At 45.6% G+C, this 26,127-nt stretch overlaps 1 protein-coding gene across 4 annotated transcripts; it reads right to left on the bottom strand.

Annotated features, from left to right (window-relative positions):
* Nucleotides 1-7,025: 7,025 nt before the first annotated feature.
* On the bottom strand, nt 7,026-25,650 carry LOC117354550 (zinc finger protein 585A-like). 4 transcript variants are annotated; one of them, XM_033932264.1, is made up of 4 exons: nt 25,519-25,650; nt 21,120-21,246; nt 18,000-18,119; nt 7,026-14,609 (listed from the first exon to the last, which is right to left on the bottom strand). In XM_033932264.1, exons 1-4 carry the CDS (start codon nt 25,540-25,542, stop codon nt 11,872-11,874), a joined length of 3,009 nt encoding a protein of 1,002 aa, XP_033788155.1. In that variant the 5' UTR covers nt 25,543-25,650; the 3' UTR covers nt 7,026-11,871. The 4 variants fall into 4 exon arrangements, with proteins under 4 accessions (XP_033788155.1, XP_033788156.1, XP_033788157.1 ...); XM_033932265.1 differs by lacking the exon at nt 25,519-25,650 and adding an exon at nt 24,051-24,157; XM_033932266.1 differs by lacking the exon at nt 18,000-18,119.
* Nucleotides 25,651-26,127: the final 477 nt, after the last annotated feature.

Below are 26,127 nucleotides of genomic sequence, written 5' to 3'. Positions count from 1 at the left end.
AGGTTTAGATAGGTTCCTAAAGGATGAGGGGATGGAAGGTTACAGATAGATGTAGAGGTAGGTTACAGAAATGGTCAGGAACCACTGCACAGGTCACAGACCTGATGGGCCGCCGCGGAAGCGGACCGCTGGGCGTGATGGACCTCTGGTCTGACCCAGTGGTGGCAACTTCTTATGTATTCTGCAGCAAGGCAGAAAAGGCCACAGGATGTTCTAATGGGAGCACATGAGAAATTTACCACCAGGTCTGAGGTGGTATCGAAGGGTCGGTTTCCCTAGTAGTCTAGTGCCCTCCCCCCTCCAAAAGAATGAAAATAGATGCTACCAGCTTTCTGACCAACTTTTATGGAACACTGCGTCTATTAATGAATTGCAGAGACGCCAAGGGTGGTCCATCCCAAAGCTGGAGATTTACTGTCGCTACACTGGAGATTTTTTCAAATAAATTAAAAAAAAAAAAAGACAGAAAGAGAGAGATTGAAATCTGAGGGAGGTTTTTTTCACGGGCATCAGGCAGGTGTAACACCATAAGAACATAAGAAGCGCCATCTCCGGAACAGACCCTAGGTCCATCAAGTCCGGCGATCCGCACACGCGGAGGCCCCGCCAAGTGTACCCTGGCATAGTTTGGTCCCTATATCGCTCCAAGCTTCTCGTAAAGAGAAGTGCATCTAGCCTACCCCTACCCATGTCACTTCATGCCACTCATAGGGAGATGTACATCTAACTTACCCTTAAATCCTAAAATGGTGGATTCCGCAATTACCTCTTCTGGGAGAGCATTCCAGGTGTCCACCACTCGTTGCGTGAAGCAGAACTTCCTGATATTTGTCTTGAACTTGTCCCCCCTTAGCTTCAGCCCATGTCCTCTTGTCCGTGCCACATTGGACATAGTAAATAACGTTTTTTTCCTGCTCTATTTTGTCGATTCCTTTCAGTATTTTGAATGTTTCGATCATATCCCCTCGTAGTCTCCTTTTCTCAAGGGAAAACAACCCCAGTTCTGGCATATACGGTATGTATGTTACAAAAACTAACATAGTCGAATCAATAAATAGAAAATACAGTTCCTATTTCTACCTGGTTCTCTGGTCATTTCATTTTTCTAATCGTGTTGGGCCCAGTCTCTGAACTTTATTGCCAGAGCCTCCTGGTCCATCTGGAATTTCTTCTCTGTCCGTGATTATAGGACTGTCCAAATCTGATCATATTTCGCCATATCTAAAGCAATTGCATTGGCTTCCAGTCGCCTTCAGAATACAATATAAAACAGTCATGATCTGCCATCAGTTCTTGGATGTTTCAGACTAACATGTCCAGTTATACACCAAACAGATCATTACGTTCGGAAAATTTCGCTTTACTGAAGACGAATGTGAACCCAAGGCTTGTTGAGACTGGCAAAATGACTTTCTGCCGTGCAGGAGTCAAAAAAATGGAACTCCCTTGTGGGCCAAATACGAAACTGCCGTGTAAAAGGCATGTTCCGGAAATTACTCAAGACCCGGCTATTTGTAGATGCTTTTTTTTCTAGTTAATAATTGCCTTTTTTGGCAAAGCTGATGAACTGTTCACGATCATCCTCATTAGGGTTTTATCAATAAATGTTTATTAAAAGATTTTGGGTATAAAATTATACACACCAGAAATTGCATAGCAGAGACAACAGAGTTGCAAACAAGCATACAAAACCACAACAAGAGATCTATAAGTCTCATAATGCTCCCCCCCCCAATACAATCATCAGAAAGGGCTCCCAACCATACCAACAATCCCCCAATATAAAGCAGTAACCCAAACTCCACTATGTCCCCCCCACCACCCAGCCCTACCTCTAGCAAAGAGGGACTCCCTGTTGGTTCTACAGGAGAGTCCCCCCATCCACAATACCCCCCCCCAGAAAGAAGCTTAAAACAAAGATTCGATTCTTTCAAGGATTCGTGTCCAAGTCCGTGTGTAAGTATAATAGTAACCATGACGCTTTGCAATAGACAGTTCCATGTGATAAATAAATTTAAGCTTTAAAGTCCAATCTAATTGAGTAGGTGCCAATTCCTGCTTCCAATGAGCAGCAATCAAGCACTTGGCTGCCGCCAAACCCCAGCGTCTAAGTTTGGTTTGCCAGGCATATAAACACACATTATAAAGGCCCAACAAACATCCCTGTGGAGAAAATGGCAATAAAATTTGTAACAGTTGTGATAAACATCCCACGACCTTCCTCCAGTAAGGCTGTAGGATAGGGCAGTCCCACCAAATATGCAAAAAAGTCCCCGAAGCCAACCCACATCTCCAACACAATACCGAAGCACCAGGGAACATTCGATGTAGTCGCTCCAGCGTGTAGTACCACCGAACGACCACTTTATAAGCATTTTCCTTAATAAGTGCACAAGAGGATGCCTTGCCCACTTCTGTAGTGATCAGCGCCCACTCCTCAACCGAGAAGGTACAACCCAGATCTACCTCCCAAGCCCGTTGGTAGAGAGCCGGAAAGGAAAAGGAGCCCCGAATATACTGGTAAAGAACAGAAATCGGTTGAGGAAGGTTCCTAAGGGTGACCCACAAGTGAGCCAAGGGATCGAGCGACTGAATAGTCTCCCGATCCCACTTCTGAGAGTGAAGAAAATGACGTATCTGAGAATAGGCCAGAAAATCTCCTTCGGGCAAGGCAGCGCTAATTCTGAAGGTTTCAAAAGACACCAGGACCCCCTTCTGAAGCACATCCCTAAAGGTCTCATTAGGGTTTTAACATGATTTAAGATTATTTAACATGATTTTTTTTTTTAGGATTATTTGTATGTCATGATGTATGACGGTCTCCCAGCGACGCAGGCAGCAAAATTGGACCCATCTATTTCCAACCTGCTGACAGCGACAAGTGACTTTAAATCATTTCGAAAAGAACTCAAAACTCTGCTATTCAAAAAAATCTAGAGTTCTCTTAACACTCTTAATCTATAGAGTTCTCCTCACCCTTCCGTGCAATCTCCCTGTTGTCTTCCTACCACTCTTGTAATTTCTCCTCAATAACTCAATCATGTAACCAGCCCCTAAACTGCAACTTCCCGAAATTCAATCCTCTTATTTCTATCTATCCTCAATTACTCCTCAAGGCCTCTACTATATAACTAACCCTAAATTGTAACTTCCTGGAAATGTCCAGCCATCTTCTAATGTAATCCGCTTAGAACTGCAAGGTACAGGCGGAATAGAAGTCACTAATGTAATGTAATTTTGCTTTTAAATTATGTATGTAAGTTTGAGAACCATTTAGTTATAAACGGTACAGAAATGTTTAAAATAAATAACTCCCCTCTGTGTCTCGACCCCTGTCTTCCTGCCATGTTAAGTATCTCCCCTTTCTGCATCCCTATTCTTGCCCTGCCCAGCAGCATCTCTCTGTATCCCTATCCCCCCTTCCCCATGTCCCTAACCCTCCTTATTCCGCCTTCCCTCTTGTTCACCCTGCCCCAGGACCAGCATCTCCCTTTCCTTCTCTCTTGTCCTCCTCTCACCCTTCCATCTAGCACAGGGGGGGTCCAACCTTTTGGCTTCCCTGGGCCGCACTGGCCAAAAAAATGTTTCTGGGGCCAGAGGAGGGAGCCGGCAAGACGGTAAACACCCAGGGGCAGCGTAGGAAACACTGCATCGCCCTCGACTGGGGCCGCACAAAATACTTCAAGGGGCCGCATGTGGCCCTCGGGCTGCAGGTTGGACACCCCTGATCTGGCATATGCTCTCTTTCTCTCAGAGTGAGTCTTTCTTCTCTTTCCTCTTTCATCCAGCCTCGGTTCCCCTTAGCTCCCCAAAGTTGAGTGTGGGAACCTTCACTACAGCTATTCTCTAAAGGGCACTCAGCCCAGAGCCACCTTTATAGAACACACTGAGTGCCCGATTCTTTTCCGGCACTGATTTTTGAGCCCCGTTTACCGAATCTGGTCCCAAATCACACGTAAAATGGTTTTCCGATGGGATGAGTTGCTCACATTAACCCCCTTAGGACTAATCAAGTATAGATGTATAAGTGAAGAGGTTGTGGGCAATGGTTGAGATGCTGATGGACAGGACACAGGCCAGGATGGATAATGATATCAGACAGGTTTAGACCAGTGTGCATACAATTTTGCTGACCAAAGACAGAGGTCGCAAAACTAGATTACGGAAAGTCCCAGGCCTCACCATCGCACAAAAAAACGATACACAAAGGACATGTCTTTGGCAAAGTCCATCGAGCAATGTATGAGGAATCCGTGACAGGAGGTTCTGATGCAATCACAGTTCGGGTCATAGACCCCCAGTTAGGTTAACGTAGGCCTTATTCACATACAGAGGTATGGGCAGGTAATACCCCTGCAAGCAATAATCAGAAAAAAATAAAAGGAGTTTTAGTTCTAAGCAGCTCATAAACAATTATTTGCTAGAAAGACTTGGGGGAACTCTACTACTGCTATTGATTAGGCGCTGAAAAGGCGTACATAGCGCTGTACATTTTAACATACAATAGACAGTCCCTGCTCAGAAGAGCTTACAATCTAATTTAGACAGGGTAGGGGAGATTAGTGGGTCTAGGCATCTGACAGCAGTGAGTGGGAGTTAAGTGTTGAAAGCAGTTTCAAAAAAAAGTGGGCCTTTAGTTTGGACCCGAACACTGAACTATAAAAGGATTTACTTTGTGAGAGCTGATGCTTCTGACTAGAGAATGACACGGTGGCGGTTTACCCGCGGCCACCGCATTTTAGCCGTGGGTCACCCGCCGAAAACGGGGAAGAAAACTAGCAGTCGCTGCGGCGACGGGGACAAGGCCATTCACCGCCCGCGGGGCGGTGAATGGTCTTGTCCCCGCAGTGAGGCATGAAGGATCGCGCGGTCCCCGCAGCTCACACCCGCCTGCCCAATCGATTCTAGTGTTTAGCCAGCTCTCTCCCTTCTCCTCACCTTAGTTTGTAGATTTTCTTTTTCGGCGACCCGCACGCGCGGCTGCTCAGTGTTCAATCTTCTGCTCTGACGCAACCGGAAACAGGAAGTTGCAGCAGAGCAGAAGATTGAACACTGAGCAGCCGCGCGTGCGCGGCTCTCTGATAGCGTGCGGGTCGCCGAAAAAGAAAATCTACAAACTAAGGTGAGGAGAAGGGAGAGAGCTGGCTAAACACTAGAATCGATTGGGCAGGCGGGTGTGAGCTGCGGGGACCGTGCGATCGCTAGTGTTCCCGGCTCAAATTGGAAGGAGGGAGTGAAAGGGAAAGGGGATGAAGTCGGAAAGAAAAACCCACAGCAGGAAAGAAAGGGAAGGACTGGCAGGTGAGCCAGATGCTAGAAGCAGGGGGGGGGAAGAAAGAGGGAAAAAAGCTAGATGGGGTTGAAAAGAAGAGACACACTGGTATGGAAGAGGAAGATAGGGGAAATCTGGACACAGGAAGGTAACAGAAAGAGGGGAAATTATGTGCATGGGGCATAGGGACAGAGACATAAAGGGGATGGTATATGGACACAGGGGGGGCAATGACAGATACATAGGGGAGATATTAGAAATGGAGAAAATAGGAGCACAGAAGCGAGATGGTTTGTGGGGATGGGACAGGGACCGAACTCGCAGGCTCCAGTGGCTTGCACAAATTACATTGTAACGTGCCATGAAAATAAGAGGAAGGAAGGTAGATAGGCCACGCGAGAGGAGCTGAAGGGTAGTAGAAAGGAACAGATGGTAAAGGAGGGAGGGAAGGGTGGTGGTGGAAAGGAATAGAACAGACATTGAAGGAGGGTGGAGAGGAACAGACCCCCAAGGGAAATGTGGAAGACAGAGTGGGAAGAAGACAGATGCCAGACTATGCGGGAGCGGAGGGAAGAAGATGGGTGCTAGACCAATTGGGGGGGGGGGGTTAAGGGAGAGGCACAGTAACAGCAAATGGAAGACGCAGAGAGAAGACACACAGTGGATGGAAGGAATTCAATGAGAAGATGTGGAAAGCAGAAACCAGACAACAAAGGTAGAAAAAAAAATTATATTTATTTATTTATTTTTTGCTTTAGGATAAAATAGTATATTAGTTGTGTTGATAAAAATTTATAAACAAAGCCCTGCCAGCTGAACATCTCTTTCTCTAGTTCAGCAGCAGGAACTTTGATTTATAAGAAAGGAATAAGCTAAATATTACAGTACTAAGGCTTATATGGATGCAGCGGGGACGGTGACGGGGCGGTGAATGGGATGGCAGTGGCGGTGACGGGGCGGTGAAAGGGATGGCGGTGACGGTGACGGGGCGGTGAAGGGAACGGCGGTGACGGGGCGGTGCAGAGGATGGTGGGCCGGTGACGGGGCGGTGACGGGGACAGATTTTTTCCCCGTGTCATTCTCTACTTCTGACCACATTGGTCACTGTCCGAGACAGAATTCTGGACTAAAGATACCTTGGTCTGACTCAGCATGGCCTTTCTTATATTCTTATCAAAATCGTAGGGACAGTGGCCGCAAGGCTGAAGGTTCATCTAAGGTGCCTAATCATTTAAATTTGCCTTGTCCAACTTCTCTCATGTGCTGGGAAGCCATTTGGCATTTTGATTGCGTTTTTGTAAAACTTTCCCCCCCAAAGTCTTTCTGTTTCAGTTTTACTTGAGGGTATTCACACTATACTAAAGCTCCTTCCTACTTTTGTTAGAACAGTTTTGTCGACCACTTATACAGAGTATAAGCATGGGGCTGCCCTCCTGCTTTGGCGATGCCTCTGCCGTCCGTCAGCGCTCTCCCGGCTCCCATCTAAACCGGCCGCCATCCTGAATGAGCATGCGCGCGACTTCTCTCTCCTCTCCTAAGTCAGCCGCTCCCCTGACAAACACACTCACCACATATAAGGACATCTTGCGTGCTTGTACGTGGTGAGCGAGTTGTCGGGGCAGCGTCTGACTTAGGAGAGGAGAGAGGTGAAGTCGCGCATGCTCATTCAGGATGGCGGCCGGTTAGATGGGAGCCGGGAGAGCGCTGACGGACGGCAGAGGCATCGCCAAAGCAGGAGGGCAACCGCTTGGGGACCCCGAGGCAAGGAAGGCACCACTTTGGAATCACTGTGCAGCACCCGCAGACAAGTACTCGCCCCTGGGCCACCATTGCTGAGTGCTCATTTTTCGGGGCAGTGCTCGGTTTACAAGACAAAAGTTTGCTGAGTGTTTTGCTCGTCTTGCAAAACACTCGCAAACCGGTGCACTCGTAAACCGAGGTACCACTGTATTTTACTCCTGTGTGGATTTGCTAGTGGCTTCTAAGCTTTTATACACTGGATATAAAATTTTACTTGAAGGAAGCTTTAATACAATAAAAACATGTCTTAGTCTGGAATGGATTATTTGATGACTTCTAAGGGGTCCTTTTAACAAGCCGCGCGCATTTTCTCATGAAGCCTCTTAGATGTATTTCCTGGAATATAAATGGTGTCACTTCGCCTATTAAACGACATAAAATTTTAAGAGCCTTGAACCGTCAGAAGGCTGATTTAGTCTTCTTGCAGAAGACGCATCTGTCAGTGGCAGAGCATGCTAAACTTCAGACTTGGTGGGTTGGTCATCATTTGGGAGCACCGGTGACCGACCGTAAGGCGGGGGTTCTGATTTTGATTCGGAAGGGGTTACCCTTTGTCATCCAACAGCAGTGGGCGGATCCTGGGGGTAGGTATATCATTGTTAAGGTGCTCCTTCATCGTCAGCCCCTGATTCTTTGTAATGTTTATGCTCCTAACAACTATGAATCTCGATTTTTCTCCTCACTTATTCGTCTTCTTGGTCAACATTCTGATATTCCATTACTTGTGGAAGGGGATTTCAATTGTGTTCATGACCCCTTGTTGGATAAGTCACTTCCTGCTCCTCAGGATCGGATGCGACCTACTAGGGGTATTTCTTTACTTTGCTCATCCTTAGATGTTATTGACGTTTGGCGGACGCTTCACCCAGGTGAGCGTGATTATACTCACATTTCTAGGGCTCATGCTTCTTTATCCCGGATTGATTACTGGCTGACCTCTAGCTCTTTGTTTTCTCAGATTGAATCGGCCACAATTGGCTCCTTTGATGTCTCTGATCATACCATGCTTTTGTTAACCTTGCATTTGGATGTCTCTTCCCCGGGTTCCTTCCGTTGGCGATTTCCGCTCCGTTTGTATAAGGACCCGAAGTTTCAGGAGTTTCTGCTTCGGAAATGGTCTGACTATCAACTCCATAATATTGAACATCGGGATGATTCTACTCTCTTCTGGGAGGCTGCGAAAGCGGTGCTCCGCGGTGAGATCATGGCATATTCTAGTCATCAACGTCGTGCTCGGGATAGGGAGATTTTGCAATTGGAACATAGGGTCGGTGACCTCCGTCGGCTTTATAGTCAGTCTCACGCTTCCTCTTTGCGTTCTCAGCTTTTAGCCGCTCAGTGTGAACTTCAGGAACTGTTGCATGCTAGAACAGTCAAGTCACTTGCTTATTATAAGTATCAATTTTTCCGACATGGGAACCAACGTGGGACACTTTTGGCAAGGGTGGTCCGTCGATCTGCGGGTCGTACTCATATCTTGCAACTCCGCTCGGCTGGGGGGGACATGGTCAGGACGGATGAGATCAACGCAGTGTTCTATGACTATTATAGGAAGCTTTATTCACAACAATCTGATTTAATGGAGGGCACTGTATATTTGGACGGCATTACCCTTCCGTGTTTATCTGATCGGGCGGTAGCTACCCTTAATGCCCCTATTACGGCTGAGGAGGTGTCAGGCGTCATACAGAATGGGTCTTTGCTGAAGGCCCCCGGACCGGATGGTTTCCGGATGGAATTCTATAAACTTCTACACCCTACAATAGCACCTGTCTTAGCTGATACCTTCACAGCTGCTATTCAGCGGGGTGCCTTTCCGGATTCTCTCACTTCTGCTCAAATAGTTGTGCTATTGAAGCCCCATAAGGATGCTGCCCTTTCTTCTTCTTACCGCCCTATTTCACTGTTGAATGTGGAGGCCAAATTGTTCGCCAAGGTTTTGGCTAATCGATTGGCTTGTGTTCTCCCTGATTTGATTGCTTCCCCTCAGGTGGGATTTGTGCAGGGGCGCACTAGTGTGAAAAACATTAGATCCATATTGGCTTCTTTGGAATTTGTGGAGAGGACCCATCTACCTTCCCTTTTGGTCAGCTTTGATGCTGAAAAGGCCTTCGATCGGGTCTCTTGGAACTTTTTATTTCAGATTTTAACTCGGTATGGCGTAAAGGGTTTTTTCAGGATGCGGTTCGGGTGCTTTATCATTCACCTACAGCCTTTGTTTGGGCCAATGGACTTTGTTCTCCCTCATTCCCCATATGTCGTGGCACGCGTCAGGGCTGTCCCCTTTCCCCATTGCTCTGTCGTTGGATCCTTTGATCCGTGATATTCAGCTTAATAGAGCTATTTCGGGTATTCGAATTGGTTCTTCCGAATTTAAGATCTCGGCTTTTGCGGACGATCTCCTGGTCCATATCTCAGATCCCATAGTATCTCTTTCCAATCTGATGGCCACTTTTCAAGAATATGGAGATTATTCTGGTTTTAAGCTTAATCTTGACAAATCTCTAGCGTTGCCCACGTCCTCGCCTTTACGGGACTCTTGGCCTGGGCCCTTTCCTCTTCAATGGGCTTCCTCTTTGTTTCGTTATTTGGGGATCTTGTTGACGCCTTGTACTTCAGCGTTATATCGCGTCAACATTGATTCCTTGTTATGTTCTTCAGCTGAGTGTTTTGCTCGGTAGGCTCCTCTTCCTCTGTCCTTGTCGGGCAGGATCCATTTGTTTAATATGGTTCTTTTTCCTAAATGGCTTTATACTTTGCAGTTACTCCCGTTATGGCTTTTGAAACGGGATATTACTAAATTACATTCTATGCTTTCTCGATTCTGTTGGGGGGGACGACGTCCACGGGTGGCATTGCGTTACCTGTTTGGTGCGTGGGAAGGTGGGGGACTGGGGTTACCACACTTTCGGTTATACAATGCTGCCTGTTTGATGCGTTATCTGGGGGAGTGGCTTTCGGACCGCCAGGATTTTACTCCAAAATCCTATGAGAAGGAATTTTTTGCCCCTTGGCATATTCTGTCCTTGGTGCAGACACCTCGTTCTGCCTTACCGGTGCCACTTCGGGGAAGTTTGTTGTTACACTCTCTACGCATCATCTGGTCTTATGTGTTGGACTCCTGGAATGGTACTCCCTCGATTACTAGATACTTACCTATTCAGGGGAATCTGCAATTCAGCCCCGGCATGGAGAATGCTAGTTTTTGTAAACTGGCGTCCCGGGATTTTACGTTACTTGCCCATGTTCTCCAGGCTGATGGTTCTTTAATGTCTTGGGATGCTCTGGTCCAGTCTGGTGTTTTTTCTGTGGGTGACTTTCTTGTGTTTCGGCAACTTCATCATTATATTCGATCTCTCCCCCGAGCCGCTCTGGCATTTCCTATTGAGGACAGATTTGCGGCACTTCTGGATCCATATTTGGAGGCTGGGTTTACGGTTTCTGGTCTTTATAAGGATTTCCGGCGTTTGCTGGGACTGACTGATCGTGCCGTATTACATGCTTGTTGGTGTCAAGATCTGGGGATAGCTCAGGACGCTTTGGATCTCCCTTCCTTGATTACAAGAATACCGGGAGTGTCTGTTAATGCAGATCTCCGGGAATGTCAATTTAGGGTACTTCATCGGGGCTATTTTACGAAAAGTCAGTTATATTATTCAGGTTTTACGGATTCTCCTTTGTGCCCTAAGTGTCTCCAGCAACCCCATTCGTTTATCCATGCCTTTTGGTCCTGTGTGAAAATCAAACGTTTTTGGAGGCAGGTTTTATCTTATGTGGAGCGTGTTTTAGGTTCTATGCTTCCCTTGCTGGATAAGTATGAGGCCTTCTGTTTATCTGATTCGGGACAGCGGCAGTTTATGAGACGGGTGGGTGTTTTGGGGAAGAAGGTGATTCTATCTGTTTGGATTGGAGATACTTTGCCCTCCTTTTGGGCTTGGAGGAATCGTTTGCATGCTCTGCTGCTGCTGGAACGGAAGGATGTGTCTTTTAGCTTTCATAGAAAGCGCCAATTCATTCGGATCTGGGATTCTTACCTTTTTTCATTATCACCACGGGCTCGAAGTGACATTCTGAATTCATTGTAATTCTTTCTGAGGCCCGGGCTTGTTTTCATCCTTGAGGGGGCACCAGGTATTCTTTCTTATTCTTCCTTTTCCCTCCTTTTTCTTTTCTTTCCTTTTCTCTCTTTCTTCTCTCTTTTTCGGTGTTGGAGTTAACTCTTTATCTTTGGCAGTGGGTTATATGCGTCAGATTTGGACTAGGGGGTTTGGGGTGGGGGTGGTGTGGGTGGGATTGTTGGATTTGATATTATGTATCTGATTGTTCTCTTTTGTTACTATGGGTTTTTTTGTTTGTTGGTTTGTCATCTGTTATTTGATAATAAAAATTGATTCAACATAACAAGCCGCGCGCTAGCGGGGTTAGCACGGACATTTCATTAAAAAAACGAACGCCTGGTCAATGGCTTTAGCGACTAGCGCAGCAGACGGTTTAATGCGCGGTATTCTTCACGTTTAACTCCTACTGCGCCTTGATAAAAGGACCCAAAGTTTTTTTCTTCTGATTAAACATTTTATCACATTACACTGGTGTAGATTCTTTGATGAAGGCTGAGATGTTGTGTCTGAATTAAGTGTTTACCACTCTCAGTACATGCAAATGGTTTTACTCCTGTGTGGATTCTCTGATGAATTGTGAAATATTTCTTTTGGAGATCTTACTACACGTAAATGGCTCAACTTTCGCATCTTTATGGTGAGTTGCTTGGTGCGCTCTATCTGGCAAAGTTTTTACCGCATTCAGCACATGTAAATGCTTTCACTCCTGTGTGAATTGTTTGATGATCCTTGACTATCCTCTTTTGGGTGAAGCTTTATCACATCAATACATGAAATGGTTTCATTTTCTTCTTTATGAGTTGCCTGGTGAACCTGGAGTGTCCTCTTTCGAGCAAAACTTTTATCACACTCAAGACATGAAAATGGGTTTGTATGAATTGCTTCGTGAGCCTGAAGTGTATCCTTTCGGGCAAAACTTTTACCACACTGAGTGCATGTAAATGGCTTTACCCCTGTGTGAATTGCTTCGTGAACCTTCAGTCTTCTCTTTTGGAGGAAGCTTTTACCACACTCAGTACATTTAAATGGTTTCACTCCCATGTGAGTTGCCTGGTGATGCTTGAGTGTCTTCTTTCGGGCAAATCTTTTACCACACTCAGTACATGTAAATTGTTTCACTACTATGTGAGTTGCTTGGTGCTCCTGGAGTCCACACTTTCGAGCAAAGCGTTTACCACATTCAGCACACGTAAATGCTTTCACTCCTGTGTGAATCGTCTGATGATCCTGGAGTTTTCCCTTTTGGGTAAAGCTTTTACCACACTCGCCACATGTAAATGAATTTATGCCATTGTGGATTCTCTGATGTAGTGTGAGTTGTTGCTTCTGAATAAAGCTTTTATCACATTCAGTACACATAAAAGCTTTCACTCCTGTGTGAATTGCCTGGTGATCTCTGAGTCTATATTTTTGAGTAAAGCTTTTATTACACTCAGTACATGAATATGGTCTCACTCCTGTGTGGATTTTTTCATGAACCTGCAATGCATTCTTTTGAAGGAAACTTTTACCACACTCAGTGCATATAAATGGTTTCACTCCTGTGTGAATTGTTTCATGAACATGTAGTGTCTTCTTTCGAAGGAAGCTTTTACCACACTTGGTACATGTAAATGGTCTCACATCTGTGTGAGTTGCTTGCTGTTCCTGAGGTGCTTGCTTTTGGGTGAAGCTTTTCCCACACTCAGTCCATGTAAAAGGTTTCACCCCTGTGTGAGTTGCTTCGTGAACCTGCAGTGTCTTCTTTCGGAGGAAGCTCTTACCACATTCAGTACATATAAATTGTTTTAGCCCTGTGTGAATTACTTTATGAGCTTGCAGTGTCCTCTTGCGGGTAAAGCTTTTACCACATTCAGTACATGTAAAAGGTTTCAATTTTATTTCTTTGTGAATTGCTTGATGTTCATGGAGCGCTCTCTTTCGGGTGAAGCTCTTACCACACTCAGTACAAGTAAATGGTTTTACTCCTGTGTGAATTGCCTGGTGATACTCGAGTGTCTTCTTTTGGCCAAATCTTTTGCCACACTCAGTACATTTAAATGGTTTCAATCCCATGTGACTTGCCTTGTGATGCTCGAGTGTCTTCTTTTGAGCAAATTTTTTACCACACTCAGTACATTTAAATGGCTTCACTCCTGTGTGAGTTGCCTGGTGATGCTTGAGTGTCTTCTTTAGGGCAAATCTTTTACCACATTCAGTACATATAAATGGTTTCACAACTATGTGAGTTGCTTGGTGTTCCCGGAGTCCGCACTTACGAGCAAAACATTTGCCACATTCAGCACATGCAAATGCTTTCACTCCTGTATGAATTGTCTGATGATCCTGGAGTTTTGCCTTTTGAGTAAAATTTTTACCACACTCACCACATGTAAATGAATCTATGCCATTGTGGATTCTCTGATGTCTTGTGAGTTGTTGCTTTTGACTGAAGCTTTTACCACATTCAGTACACAAAAAAGATTTTACTCCTGTGTGAATTGCCTGGTGAGCCTTGAGTCTACTTTTTTGGATAAAGCTTTTATTACACTCAGTGCATGGAAATGGTCTCACTCCCGTGTGAATTGCTTCGTGAATCTGCAGGGTCATCTTTCGGAGGAAGCTTTTACCACACTCAGTACACGTAAATGGTCTCACACCTGTGTGAATTGCTTTGTGAACCCGCAGCGTCATTTTTAAGGGGAAGCCTTTACCACACTCTGTACATGTAAATGGTTTCATGCCTGTGTGAATGGCTTCATGAGCCAGGAGTGCCTTTTGTTGGAGGAAGCTTTTACTGCACTTAGTACATGCAAACTGTCTATCTTGCTTTTGGGGTTTCTGGTATTTTGTATGCTTTATTTTTCCCATAAAGTATTTTTTAGATTTAGCTTCAATTGTTTGTTGTTTCCTAATTATATATTTTTTTCTATATTCTGCACTTGGCTGAACTCTTCTTTCTTCACTGATTTTTTGATGTTCAACTAGTTCTTCTTTCTTACTGTCACCTTTCCCACACTCACAACCTGAAATAGCTCTTTTTGTGCATAATTTTTGTCCCTGTAGTTCTCCCTTATCAGTGAAGATTTTCCTGCACTCTGTACACGCAAAAAGTTTCTTCTCAGGGTCGGACCTCTGTTGTGATTTCAGTATCACAGGATATTTAACAAATATCTCACACACATTGCATAAACATCTTTCTTCAGTTTGGTTCCTCCGTTCTACCCCTATAGATATACTGGCTCTTTGCCCATACAGAGCGGAGGCTCCTGTTACATTTCTTTGCTTCTTTTCTGACACCCATTGCTTCTTGCGCTTTCTCCCCTCATTCGAACCGAAAGAAGTATGCTCCTCATCTCCTTCCGACATCTTGTTCCTCTTGGCATTTTCAGTGACCTCACAGTGATGTATTTCTTGATTTTTGCTTCTGGGATTGTTTTCTAATAACAAAATAAACATTGTGCATTATTTTATGACAGTTATAGCAAATTCTGTAATACGAGTCACCATATATTTCAGTAGCCTTCCTCTGGACCGACTCCATCCTTTTAATATCTTTTTGAAGGTGCGGTCTCCAGAATTGTACACAATATTCTAAATGAGGTTGCACCAGGGGCTGAAGCCCTCTGTTTAAGACTGGCGAGATCTCATTTAGAGACCGCACCTCCAAAAAGATAGAAACAGGATGGAGTCAGTCCAGAGGAAGGCTACTAAAATGGTGCGTGGTCTTCATCATAAGGCGTATAGGGACAGACTTAAAGATCTCAATATGTATATTTTGGAGGAGGGGTGGGAGAGAGGGAAGATATGATAGACGTTTAAATATCTATGTGGCATAAATACACATGAGTGGAGTCTCTTTCATTTAAAAGGAAGCTTCACATTGAGAGGGCATAGGATGAAGTTTAAGAGGTGATAGGCTCATGTGTAATCTAAAGAAATACTTTTTTCGCCCCCAGAAAGGGTGGTAGATGTGTGGAATAGATGTGGTAGAGACAAAGACTGTGTCTGAATTCAAGAAAGCGTGGGAGAGGAGGAGATAGTGGATGCTGCGGATGGGCAGGCTGGATGGGCCATTTGGCCTTTATCTGCCATCATGTTTCGATGTTTCTATAGCCATAAAGCTCTATGACCTCACAATGCAGGTGAAAAGAGGCTTAGCCTATAGGAAGAGGAGATGCAAATGTTAAGAGCCTTAGCCAATAGGGAGAGGAGGAGATAGTGGATGCTGCGGATGGGCAGACTGGATGGGCCATTTGTCCTTTACCTGCCATCAGGTTTCTCCGTTTCTATTTCTTCTTGTTGCTTTTCTGCTATGTCCATGAAGAGGACGCAGTGCAAAAATGTTTTCAACCCTGGTAAATTGTGCTCTGCTCTTTGTAAATGTATTTAGAACATCATGTGGGTGTGATTTGGGTCGTACTGAAATATACAAATAGAGGGGCATAATCAAAAGAAACGTCTAAGTCTCATTTGGATGTAGGGCGCTAGTCGCCTAAAGTCGGCAGCGGCAAAATGTCCATTCTTAAAAAGTGCGTCCAAAATAATTTTTTTTTTTTAACGAAAATTGTCTATTTATACGTCCAGGCATTTGATCACCCAGACTGCCACTACGTCTATCTTTATACCACATTTTCAACCCAAAAATTTGTCCAAATGCTCCCAGAACAACACTATTTGGATGTGGGAGGGACCAACATTGTGATGGACTGGCCACCCAAACATGGCAAAAGAGTAGTGGGGCACCTTACAGGGCACTGCTGTGAACTTCACAAAAAGGGTGCCACATAAACATCTCACTGGAACTCCCTTATAGGTTATGGTGAGCCCCCCCAAAACACACTATACCCACCTGTCAACAACCCCAGCAGCCCTTATGGCTGCAGGTGACACCTATATGGCAGTAGAGTAGGGTTTGGGGGAGGGGTTTGGACTCACATTTTCACCATTGATGTAGTGGTTAGAGTGGCTTATGGTTTTGGGTCCTCCCCCAGACTACTTAAGCCACCTCTGTGCAGCTCTAATAGGCTTTCCTATGCCAGGTGCATGTACGTTTTTATTCTGAACTTTGGGGGCGGGTACAGGGTCAGTGAACACAGGGGGGGGGGGTACTTTGTCCCTGCAGTTGTTATCTGGTCACTTTGGATACCTTTTGAACACTTATACGTGTCTTTACATCTTCTAACTCACAACGTATAAGTTTCGCTTAGGCAGTCTTGTCAAACCTTCGATTATCCCTGCAGGATGACTAAGTCTAGGTCGGCCCACATACCGCCCTAACCACTCTTCCAAAAACGCCCCGTTCAGTTCTGGGGATTCAGGGGCCTGTCTTTTAGATCGTCCAAGTACCGACTTGGACAGGTTTTCAGACATAGTTCAGTTTCGATTATGAGCCCCATACTTTTTAAAAATCTAAATTTTGGCAATTATACCCGCACCAAGACACAAGGGCAGCGGAAGTCCCTTTTGGTTGGAGAGACCGAATAAACCATTTTCTGGCCAGGCTCCCAAGCCCTCTCTCTTATGAAAAGCTTTGGGCCCCTTTTACAAAGCCGTGGTAAATGCACCAAATGGGCTTCGGTGCGTTTACCAGCACTGCAGCCAGCCCACTTCCCTCTCTCCCCTGTCAGGCACTGCAGCTAGCCATCTCCCTCCGTCCCTCCCTGGCGCTGCAGCCAGCCCCTTTCCCTCTGAACCCCTGTCAGGCTCTTCACCCTGTCCCCCCTATTCTCCTACCTCAGCCGATCCCTGGTGGTCCAGAGGTGCAGCGAGCAGAAGCGAGCTTTCTGTGCTCCTGCCCCGCTGCTAACCCAGTTGGTGGCGGCTGCCGCAAGATCTGGTTTCTTCTGCCACTGAGCGGCAACGAGCAGGAGCGCGCTTTGGTACTGCTCAGCGCTGAGTGGCTTATTGACTGGCTCCTGTGAATTCTCGTAAGCCGCTCTTGCTCATAGATGCTCAGCGGCAGAAGAAACTGGATCTCGCGGCAGCCACCACTGACCGGGTTAGCAACGGGGCAGGAGCTCGGAAAGCTCGCTCCTGCCCGCTGCACCTCTGGACCACCAGGGATCGGCAGAGGAGGTAGGAGAACAGGGCAGAGAGGGAGGACGGGGCGCAGAGCCTGGTGGCGGCCTGCAATAATTCTGGGACAGGGGCGCTGGCCCGAATATAAACCGGGTCCCCCATTTTTGGGCCAATTTTGTGGCCCACAAATCCCAGTTTACATTTGAGGAAGTGAAGTGCTGCTCTCCTCCTGCCGCGGGAAGGGAGAAACGGAAGAGTATGGAGTGAGGGCTGCAGCATTTTGGAGATTTCCAGTGACGCACCAGTGAGAAGCACTGTCCTGTGGTATCTGTTACCAGTAGAGAATGACATGGGGGCAAATTTTTCCCTGCCCCTGAGGAAACTCATTTTCCCGTCCCGGCAAGTTCTTTTCCTGTCCCTACCCCATTCCTGCAAGCTCTGTCCTCATCTGCACAAGCCTCAAACCCTTTAAAATCATAAGTAGCAACATTCTAGAGCTCAGATTGTGATGTCATAATGCCTCATTCCACCAATGCCTAAGCTCCGTCCTCGTCTGCACAAGCCTCAAACGCTTTAAAATCATAATCGTTCGAGGCTTGTGCGGTTAAGGCAGGGCTTATAGGAATGGGGCAGGGACAGTGACAGTGACAAAACTCGTGGGGATGGGAAACCAAGTTCCCGCAGAGACGGGGAAAAATATGTTCCCGTGTCATTCTCCGGTTACCAGTACAAGAAACTATGTGAGTGAGTAAAGAGATGTCCAGAGCAGCTGCTCAATCCATCTCTGCAGTTTTACCCTAGTCCCTCACCTGAGCAGCTGCCTTCCCCAGTTTCTCTTTCCTCAAATCCCGGCTCATCCTTAATGTACAACTCTTCTCCTCGTTCAATGCGGGATATAATCTCAGGGGCGATGGCTGAAGAGTCTGTTCCTGTAATAAGAACAGGAGAGCAGTTTTTCTATAATCTCATACCGAGGACTTAGAAAATTTTAGTGCAAAACACTTAAGCTTACGGTAAAAGAGGACGCTCTGGAACGTTGCTCTCATTGGGGCTCCGGAATCTTTTTTTATTTATTTATCATTTTTCAATTAATAGAACAAGTATAAACTTGTACAGAAAGGTAAAGTTAGGCAGAAAATAAAATATAATGCGGATTACAATCTAATACAAAACAAAGCAGATTATCATAACACAAATATCCATAAACATATCCATAAGCATACATATGTAGCTTAACTTTAACTCAAGTCCTCATCAATCCAAGATGTAGAATCGGCGAAAAATATAATAAGAAATTACAAAATAGCAATCTATAAGATTAAGGATTGTATAGGCTGATCTAGTAGGTCATATAATCAAAGAGTACTCGTATCTCTCCTCCTTTTTTCAGGGGAGCCATTGACAAGACGGCTATAAGTTGACTAGGTTCAAAGAATACATATTTTTGCATTTGATGCAATATCACGCATTTACGGGGCTCTGGAATCTTACTATTCTTTGAGATGCTGCAATGTTGCTTTTCCTTGGGTTTTGGCCAGGTACTAGGGACCTGGATTGGCCACCGTAAGAACGGACTATTGGCTTGTTGGACCATTGGTCTGACCCAGTATGGCTCTTCTTATGTTCTTATGAAATGCTGATTTTCACTACTTCTATGTTAGAACTGTTGCCCTTATACATGAGCGGACGGTATTGGATTTCAAGAAGGGATTGGACAATTTTCTGAAGGAAAAGGGGATAGAAGGGTATAGATAGAGGGCTAGTATACAGGTCCTGGACCTGATGGGCCACCGCGTGAGAGGACTGCTGGGCATGATGGACCTCAGGTCTGACCCAGCAGAGGCACGGCTTATGTTCTTATGTTTTGATCATATCACACCATTACTAAGGAACACACATTGGCTCCCTATCAATCACAGAATTACATATCAACTGCCGCTAATCACATTTCACGTCCAACAATTCAACGTCCCACCATTCCTAGATAGAGTAATGATCCCTTACATTCCGTTTCGTACTCTACGATCCGAGGACAAAAACCTTCAAAACTAGTCCATCCTTGAGAACAATCGACACCAGGCCCAAAACGCCTTTTTCTGTTACAACCCCTCAAATTTGGAACCCATTCCTGGCCCAGGTAAGGGAGGAAAAAACCCTCGACAAGTTTCAAGCGAAATTAAAAAGTGACCTATTTAGGGACGCCTTTGAATAATTCACCTCTGCACTAGTAGGACACCAACTCTTACCAAGGCGTACTACCACCTATGTTTTTTCCTTTCTCTTTCCTATACCGATTGTAATTCTTCCTCGGAAACTCCCTCTCCATTTCAGTAAGTCAGTAATGTCCCAAAATTGTCTGTCTCCCCTTTTTCTTTTAATGTTTTTTACTATTGTACATCGTTTTACATTTGTGAAAAAGTGATTTTATCAAGTTTTAAATAAACTTGGAAACTTCTTAAGACAGAGAGAAAAGTTGAAAATATCTGGAGTGGAGGTGGTATAGAAAAAAGGTCTCGTATTACTTTTTAAAAAAAGTAGATGCCGTGTTTGATGAAAATCAAGAATAAAGGTCACTCCTCTTAAAAAGATTACCAATCTTGTGCACATGTTCAATTAGAATGACAAAACACTTAGTTTGAAGAAAATGTATGCTTATGAAGCTGTTTTGAATTCTAGCAGAGACTATACCATCTTTATAATCCTACTGGAGCGCTGGTCTAGGACCTGGCAACTTAGCTTCAATGCCAAAAAATGCAAAGTCATGCACCTAGGCAACCATAATCCATACAAGACTTATACCCTTAATGGCGAGATCCTAACAAGAACGGTAGCAGAACGAGACTTGGGGGTGATCGTCAGTGAGGACATGAAGGCTGCCAGTCAGGTGGAGCAGGCCTCATCCAAGGCAAGACAGATCCTAGGTTGCATACGCAGGGGTTTCGCCAGCCGGAAGTCATTATGCCTTTGTATAGATCCATGGTGAGGCCCCACCTGGAATACTGGGTGCAATTCTGGAGGCCACATTATCGCAAAGATGTGCTGAGATTGGAGTCGGTTCAGAGAATGGCCACCCGGATGGTCTCGGGACTCAAAGATCTCCCGTACGAAGAACGGTTGGACAAACTGCAGCTATACTCGCTCGAGGAGCGCAGAGAGAGGGGGGACATGATCGAGACGTTCAAGTATCTCACGGGCCGCATCGAAGCGGAAGAAGATATCTTCTTTTTCAAGGGACCCACGGCAACAAGAGGGCATCCGTGGAAAATCAGAGGCGGGAAACTACGAGGTGACACCAGGAAATTCTTTTTCACTGAAAGGGTGGTTGATCGTTGGAATAGTCTTCCACTGCAGGTGATTGAGGCCAGCAGCGTGCCTGATTTTAAGGCCAAATGGGATCGACACGTGGGTTCTATTCACTAAGCAAAGGTAGGGGAGGGTCATTAGGGTGGGCAGACTAGATGGGCCGTGGCCCTTATCTGCCGTCTATTTCTATGTTTCTATGATTAAAATCTCTTTTTGGTTCCCTGTCGCAGGAGCGAAACAGGTTTAGCCTGTCGGAACCTCTGACAAAGCTATGTGTCTTGTCATTCTAATTGAACATTTTTTGAATACGATTAGACTGTGATATACAGCACTCAAAGGTGTTTGAAGGCACTTTAAGCACATGCGATGATTGGGTGGTGAGGCGATATTCTTGGGGTAAATACCCCTTGTTTTTGCCTCTATGTCTCTGAGCATATTCAGCCTTTGAATTATATATATGAGAAGTCTAATACTTATGTGCACAAGGTTGTTAATCTTTTTAGAGGAGTGACCATTATTCTCGATATTCAACAAGTTTGGTACACCCTCAATCACAAATAGTGATTAATTTTTTCCCCATTGATATTTTGACTGTCTGCTAAAAATGCAGATAACGCAATCCTTACCTAGAAAGATCAGGGTCTCATAATTCTCCATCATCACCTCCCTGTAAAGCTCCTTCTGTCCTTCGTCTAAATACCTCCACTCCTCCTGAGAGAAAGAGACAGCGATGTCCTCAAAAGTCACCTGCATCTGAAATACAAACCAGAAACACATTGCTCAGAATGTATTAGGATTCAGCTGGATTTCTTCTCCTGACACTGCATCATGGGAAAAAAAATCACCAGGATCCCTCTCCCCCAGGAACTCCCAGACTTTTTCCTGTTCCCTCCCTCACCCCAGTGCTAATCATAGGCGCCGGTGCTGTGGGTGCTAGAGTACACCCAATATTTTTATAATATTCTTTATTAAATTTGAAGCTGAAATCTCCATGCTGCAGGGAAGCAAAGGAAGACAGAAAGAAGGGTTTCTGTATCCCAGTTACTGCTCCCGCCTCCCTCTGTTGGTATTGGCTGGAATTATGGGCTACAAGAGGAAGAAGGGAAGATTAGGTTCTTACCCGATAAATCTTCTTTCCTGTAAAGAAGCACATGAGGCCTCACCAGTGGGTTGATGCATCTTCAAGGAATGCAGAAGGCATCATCTACCTTTTTTGGCTCCACCTCCCTGATTCACCGAGCACTGCCCCCTCTCATCAGTTATGTACCAAAGCAGGCGATAACCTCTACCTGAGGAGAAACAACAAGGAGGGGTGCAAGGATCTCCCTAAACATATAAACTGATCTGCTCTGCAAGCAAAAAAAGATACCGTATATACTCGAATATAAACTGAGATTTTTGGGCCCCACCAAAATGGCCCAAAAAACAGGATCTCGGTTTATATTCAAGCCACCACCTGTCCATTGGTGCAGCTGTCCTCGTCTTTCTCTTGCACTCAACCCACTATCCTGCATACACAGCTCCCACCCCACCCCTTCCCAGTCAGCAGCTTACCATTTTGTGCTCAATAAAGCTGCGAACGCTGACAATGGATACTCATTGCTTGCCGGCTCCCATTCCCTCTGAGAATCTTGGAGAAAGCCAAAGCCGGCAGGCCTCGAACATGCACAGACGCTCAAGGCATCCCTGTACTAGATCAGCGTCCACCAGCCGGCTGTCACATCCTTATTCAGCATAGTGGCAGAAGCTTTCTTGAGCACAAACCTGTAAGCTGCTGTTTGCCTGTGCAATCCCAGGGAAAGAAACGCTGGAGAAGGGGGTGACAGAAGGATTTGTTTAAAAAAATAAGTCTCTCTTCTTTGATACTTTAAAAGATTTCTGGATAGAACTCTTGCATTTCGCGCAGGTAAACTGAATGACTGGTTGGGTAATATTATTATGGGTGCTCCATCTCATTTTACTTTTAGAAAATTAGTAAAAACACAGTTGTTTGATCAATTTGTAACCTGATTCACTGTTTTAAATCTTTTTATCTTGTACGTATTTCTGATGATTTGTATTGCATTGTATTTTTTCATTGATTGTCCAGTATACAGGGAGTCTTTGTACTAATTTATATTTTGTTCAGTATTTTCAAGCTATGCAATAGGTAAATTCACACTGAGGGCCCCCGTGGCACCTTTCTGGGAAGCAGGGGTCCCCCTCCAAAGCCATGAGAATTGAGAGGGGAATAAAGTAGATAAAGACAGGTTGTTCACCCTCTCCAAGGTAGAGAGAACGAAAGGGCACTCTCTAAAGTTAAAAGGGGATAGATTCCGTACAAACGTAAGGAAGTTCTTCTTCACCCAGAGAGTGGTGGAAAACTGGAACGCTCTTCCGGAGGCTGTTATAGGGGAAAACACCCTTCAGGGATTCAAGACAAGTTCCTGCTGAACCGGAACATACGCAGTAGGACTGGTCTCAGTTAGGGCACTGGTCTTTGACCTAAGGGCCGCCGCGGGAGCAGACTGCTGGGCACGATGGACCACAGGTCTGACCTAGCAGCAGCAATTCTTATGTAAACCACCTCAAACTATTATGGCTTTGGCGGTATACAAGAATAAATTATTATTATTATTACACTGCTCAGTTTCACCGGCTGCTGTTACCGTACTGCAAACAGATTGGTTCTGCTAAGGCACCTGCAGGGGAAGAAAAGTACAGTAGGTCTGACGTTGGCATTCTGGACTATGAAACTGTTGGAGGCAGGTGCCAACTTTCCATCAAACAATGCACTGTCAGCAAAGGTTCCTGCCAAAGGCAAGGTTTGCCAACGGATGAGTTACCCTTTGGAGAACAGCCTTCATCCCTACCCAGGTGCAAACTAGAGAAAGACACGGGGGACAAATTTGTTCCCGTTCCCACAGGTACTCAATTTCCCCGTCCCCGCGAAAATGAGTTCTGGCGGGGACGGCGAAAAATCTGTCCCCCGTGTAATTCTCTAGTGAAAACCTCTGTTATCCTGCCCTCATGAATGAGATGTCTGTGGGGAGCCTCTGAAGACTATGGAAAGCACCAGTAGGATTGTCTGGGGGGGGCATTTATTTAATGGCTTACACAAATCCAGCCTTAAAACCTTTCTTTTTAAAGATGTCTATGAGATTTAAAGCTGGGTTATATGTTGTAATTTATGTTGTCTTTTCCCCTTTTTATCTATATTTAATTAAAATGGTATATCAAACTTAAATAAACTTGAAACTTAAGCATAAAAAAAGAGACAAGGTTTTTCTGAGACTATACCCAAATTTCTAATCTCGGTTTATAGTTGTGTCAACCTTTTTCCCCCCTCCTTTTTGGGGGGAAAATAGGGTCACCTCAGTTTATATTCAGGCTCAGAGTTTATATTTGGGTATATATAGTAATTAATAAATACAACATAGCATAAACGAGGTGGAGCAGAAAATCCACCTACCTGAGTGCAACCGGCATTAACACTTATGCATCTGCAACCCCTTCTGACAAATGTTTGACCTTGTGGCACCAGTACCTTTAGTGTCTGTGTCATTGCCTCTACATACCTTTGGGCTGTTTGCAGACAAGTCTCTGTAGACGCTCACACGCCTGAGAGCGTCAGGATTCTTGTGCTTCTTTACAGGAAAGAAGGTTCCTTCTCCTCCACTGCCAATTCCAGACTTTGGACCTTTCATCTAGCTGCCCCCTATGCCTGGAATAAATTACTCAAGTTTGTCCGTCAAGCTTCTTCCCTTGTTTAAAAGCAGACTGAAAACCCACCTTTTTGATATAGCTTTCAATCCTTAACCCTACTCCTCTGCCCTCTAACCCAGCCAGCTGATTAACCGTTCCTCTTAACTGTATCCGTGACATCCTGTTTGTCTTTGGGAAGCAGAGTTGAGCTTGTGATGTCATAATGCCTCATTCCACCAATAAGAGCCAACCTCATCAGTGATGTCACAATGGCTCGATTGTCCTGTACCCCTCTCTGCCCTCCAATCCAGCCAGCTGATTAACCGTTCCCCTTAACTGTATCCGTGACATCCTGTTTGTCTTTGGGAAGCAGAACTGAGATTGTGATGTCACAATGCCTCATTCCACCAATAAGAACCAACCTCATCAGTGATGTCACAATGGCTCGATTGTCCTGTACTCCCCTCTGCCCTCCAACCCAGCCAGCTGATTAACCATTCCTCTTAACTGTATCCGTGACATCCTGTTTGTCTTTGGGAAGCAGAGCTGAGCTTGTGATGTCATAATGCCTCATTCCACCAATAAGAGCCAGGTAAGAAGCTACAGCCGTGTTTGCAGAGAGCACAGGGAGTTTGTCCGCCAAGCCGGTGTCAGGTCAAAAGTGCGCCGGGACAAAGGCGTGCGCAGACAATTGAGTGCAGTGCGGAGGCGCGCGCTGAAGAAAATTACTGTTTTAGGGGCTCCGACGGGGGGGTGGGCATGGGTGGGGGGGAACCCCCCTTTACTTAATACAGATCGTGCCGCGTTATGGGGGCGTTGGGGGGAGGTTTGGGGGGTTGTAACCCCCCACATTTTACTGAAAACTTCACTTTTTCCCTGTTTTTCGGGAAAAAGTTAAGTTTCCAGTAAAATGTGGGGGGTTACAACCCCCCAAACCCCCCCCAACGCCGCCGCGATCTGTATTAAGTAAAGTGGGGGGGGGGCCCCCCAACAAAACCCCCCGTCGGAGCCCCTAATAACAGTAATTTTCTTCAGCGCGCGCCTCCGTCTTGCGCTCAGTTGTCGGCGCGCGCCTTTGTCTTCCGCGATTATGTCTATGAACCCACCAAGCCCCTTCCCTTGTTGAAAAGCAGACTGAAAACCCACCTTTTTGATATAGCCTTCAATCCATAACCTTACTCCTGTATCCATGACATCCTATCTGTCTTGGCTGTTTAGTCTGTAAGCTCTTTAGAGCAGGGACTGTTTTCTTCTTCTTTGTGGCTCTGTACAGCGCTGCGTACGTCTGATGGCGCCGCTATAGAATTAATAGTAATAGTAGAGTTGGGGGGAGTTTCCTACCTTAGCAGAAGCTCCTACAGGCATTTTCCTCTCTGCTTGGGCTGTTTGCAGGATTCAACATGAAATTTCAGACTGAAGGCTTCTCTGTTGACAGTACTTTGCAAAACAAAGGAACAAAGAGGAAAAGACTCCGCCTCCTAATTGGGTATAAACCGATGACATCACAAAGGGGGAAAGCGGAGCTTCACAGGGCTAAGGGGGCGGAACCTTCAGCTTCTTGTCCTGCCGAGGGGCCGTTCTGACCAATCGGCACTAAAAAAGGGCGCGTCACTCAGCATGAAGGTACGCCCATTCCTGTTATGACATCATCAGTCTGCGCGTAGAAAGAGGCGGAGCTTTCGTTCATTTCCTCTTCCTACTGACGTTGTAAGGGACAAATTCTCGGCTCCGCCCCATAGCCCAAAAAAAAACCACCCCCCCAAGTAATTTCTTAATCCTGCAAACAGAAGCACGGAGTGAAATGCCCGGGGCAGCTGCTGCTTAGGTGGGAGATTCCCCCTGACTCTTGTATGTTATGCAAACGGTGCAGTCGCTTTGCAGAGTCAGGAACCTGAGGAAAAGCACTTGATGGACTCTATTGAGGGGAGGCAGGGAGATCTGGATTCCCAC

This window comes from Geotrypetes seraphini, chromosome 2, assembly GCF_902459505.1.
Source record: "Geotrypetes seraphini chromosome 2, aGeoSer1.1, whole genome shotgun sequence".
NCBI lineage: Eukaryota > Metazoa > Chordata > Amphibia > Gymnophiona > Dermophiidae > Geotrypetes > Geotrypetes seraphini.
The sequence above is the reverse complement of the archived record's forward strand: the minus strand, read 5'-3'. Positions and strand labels throughout refer to the sequence as shown.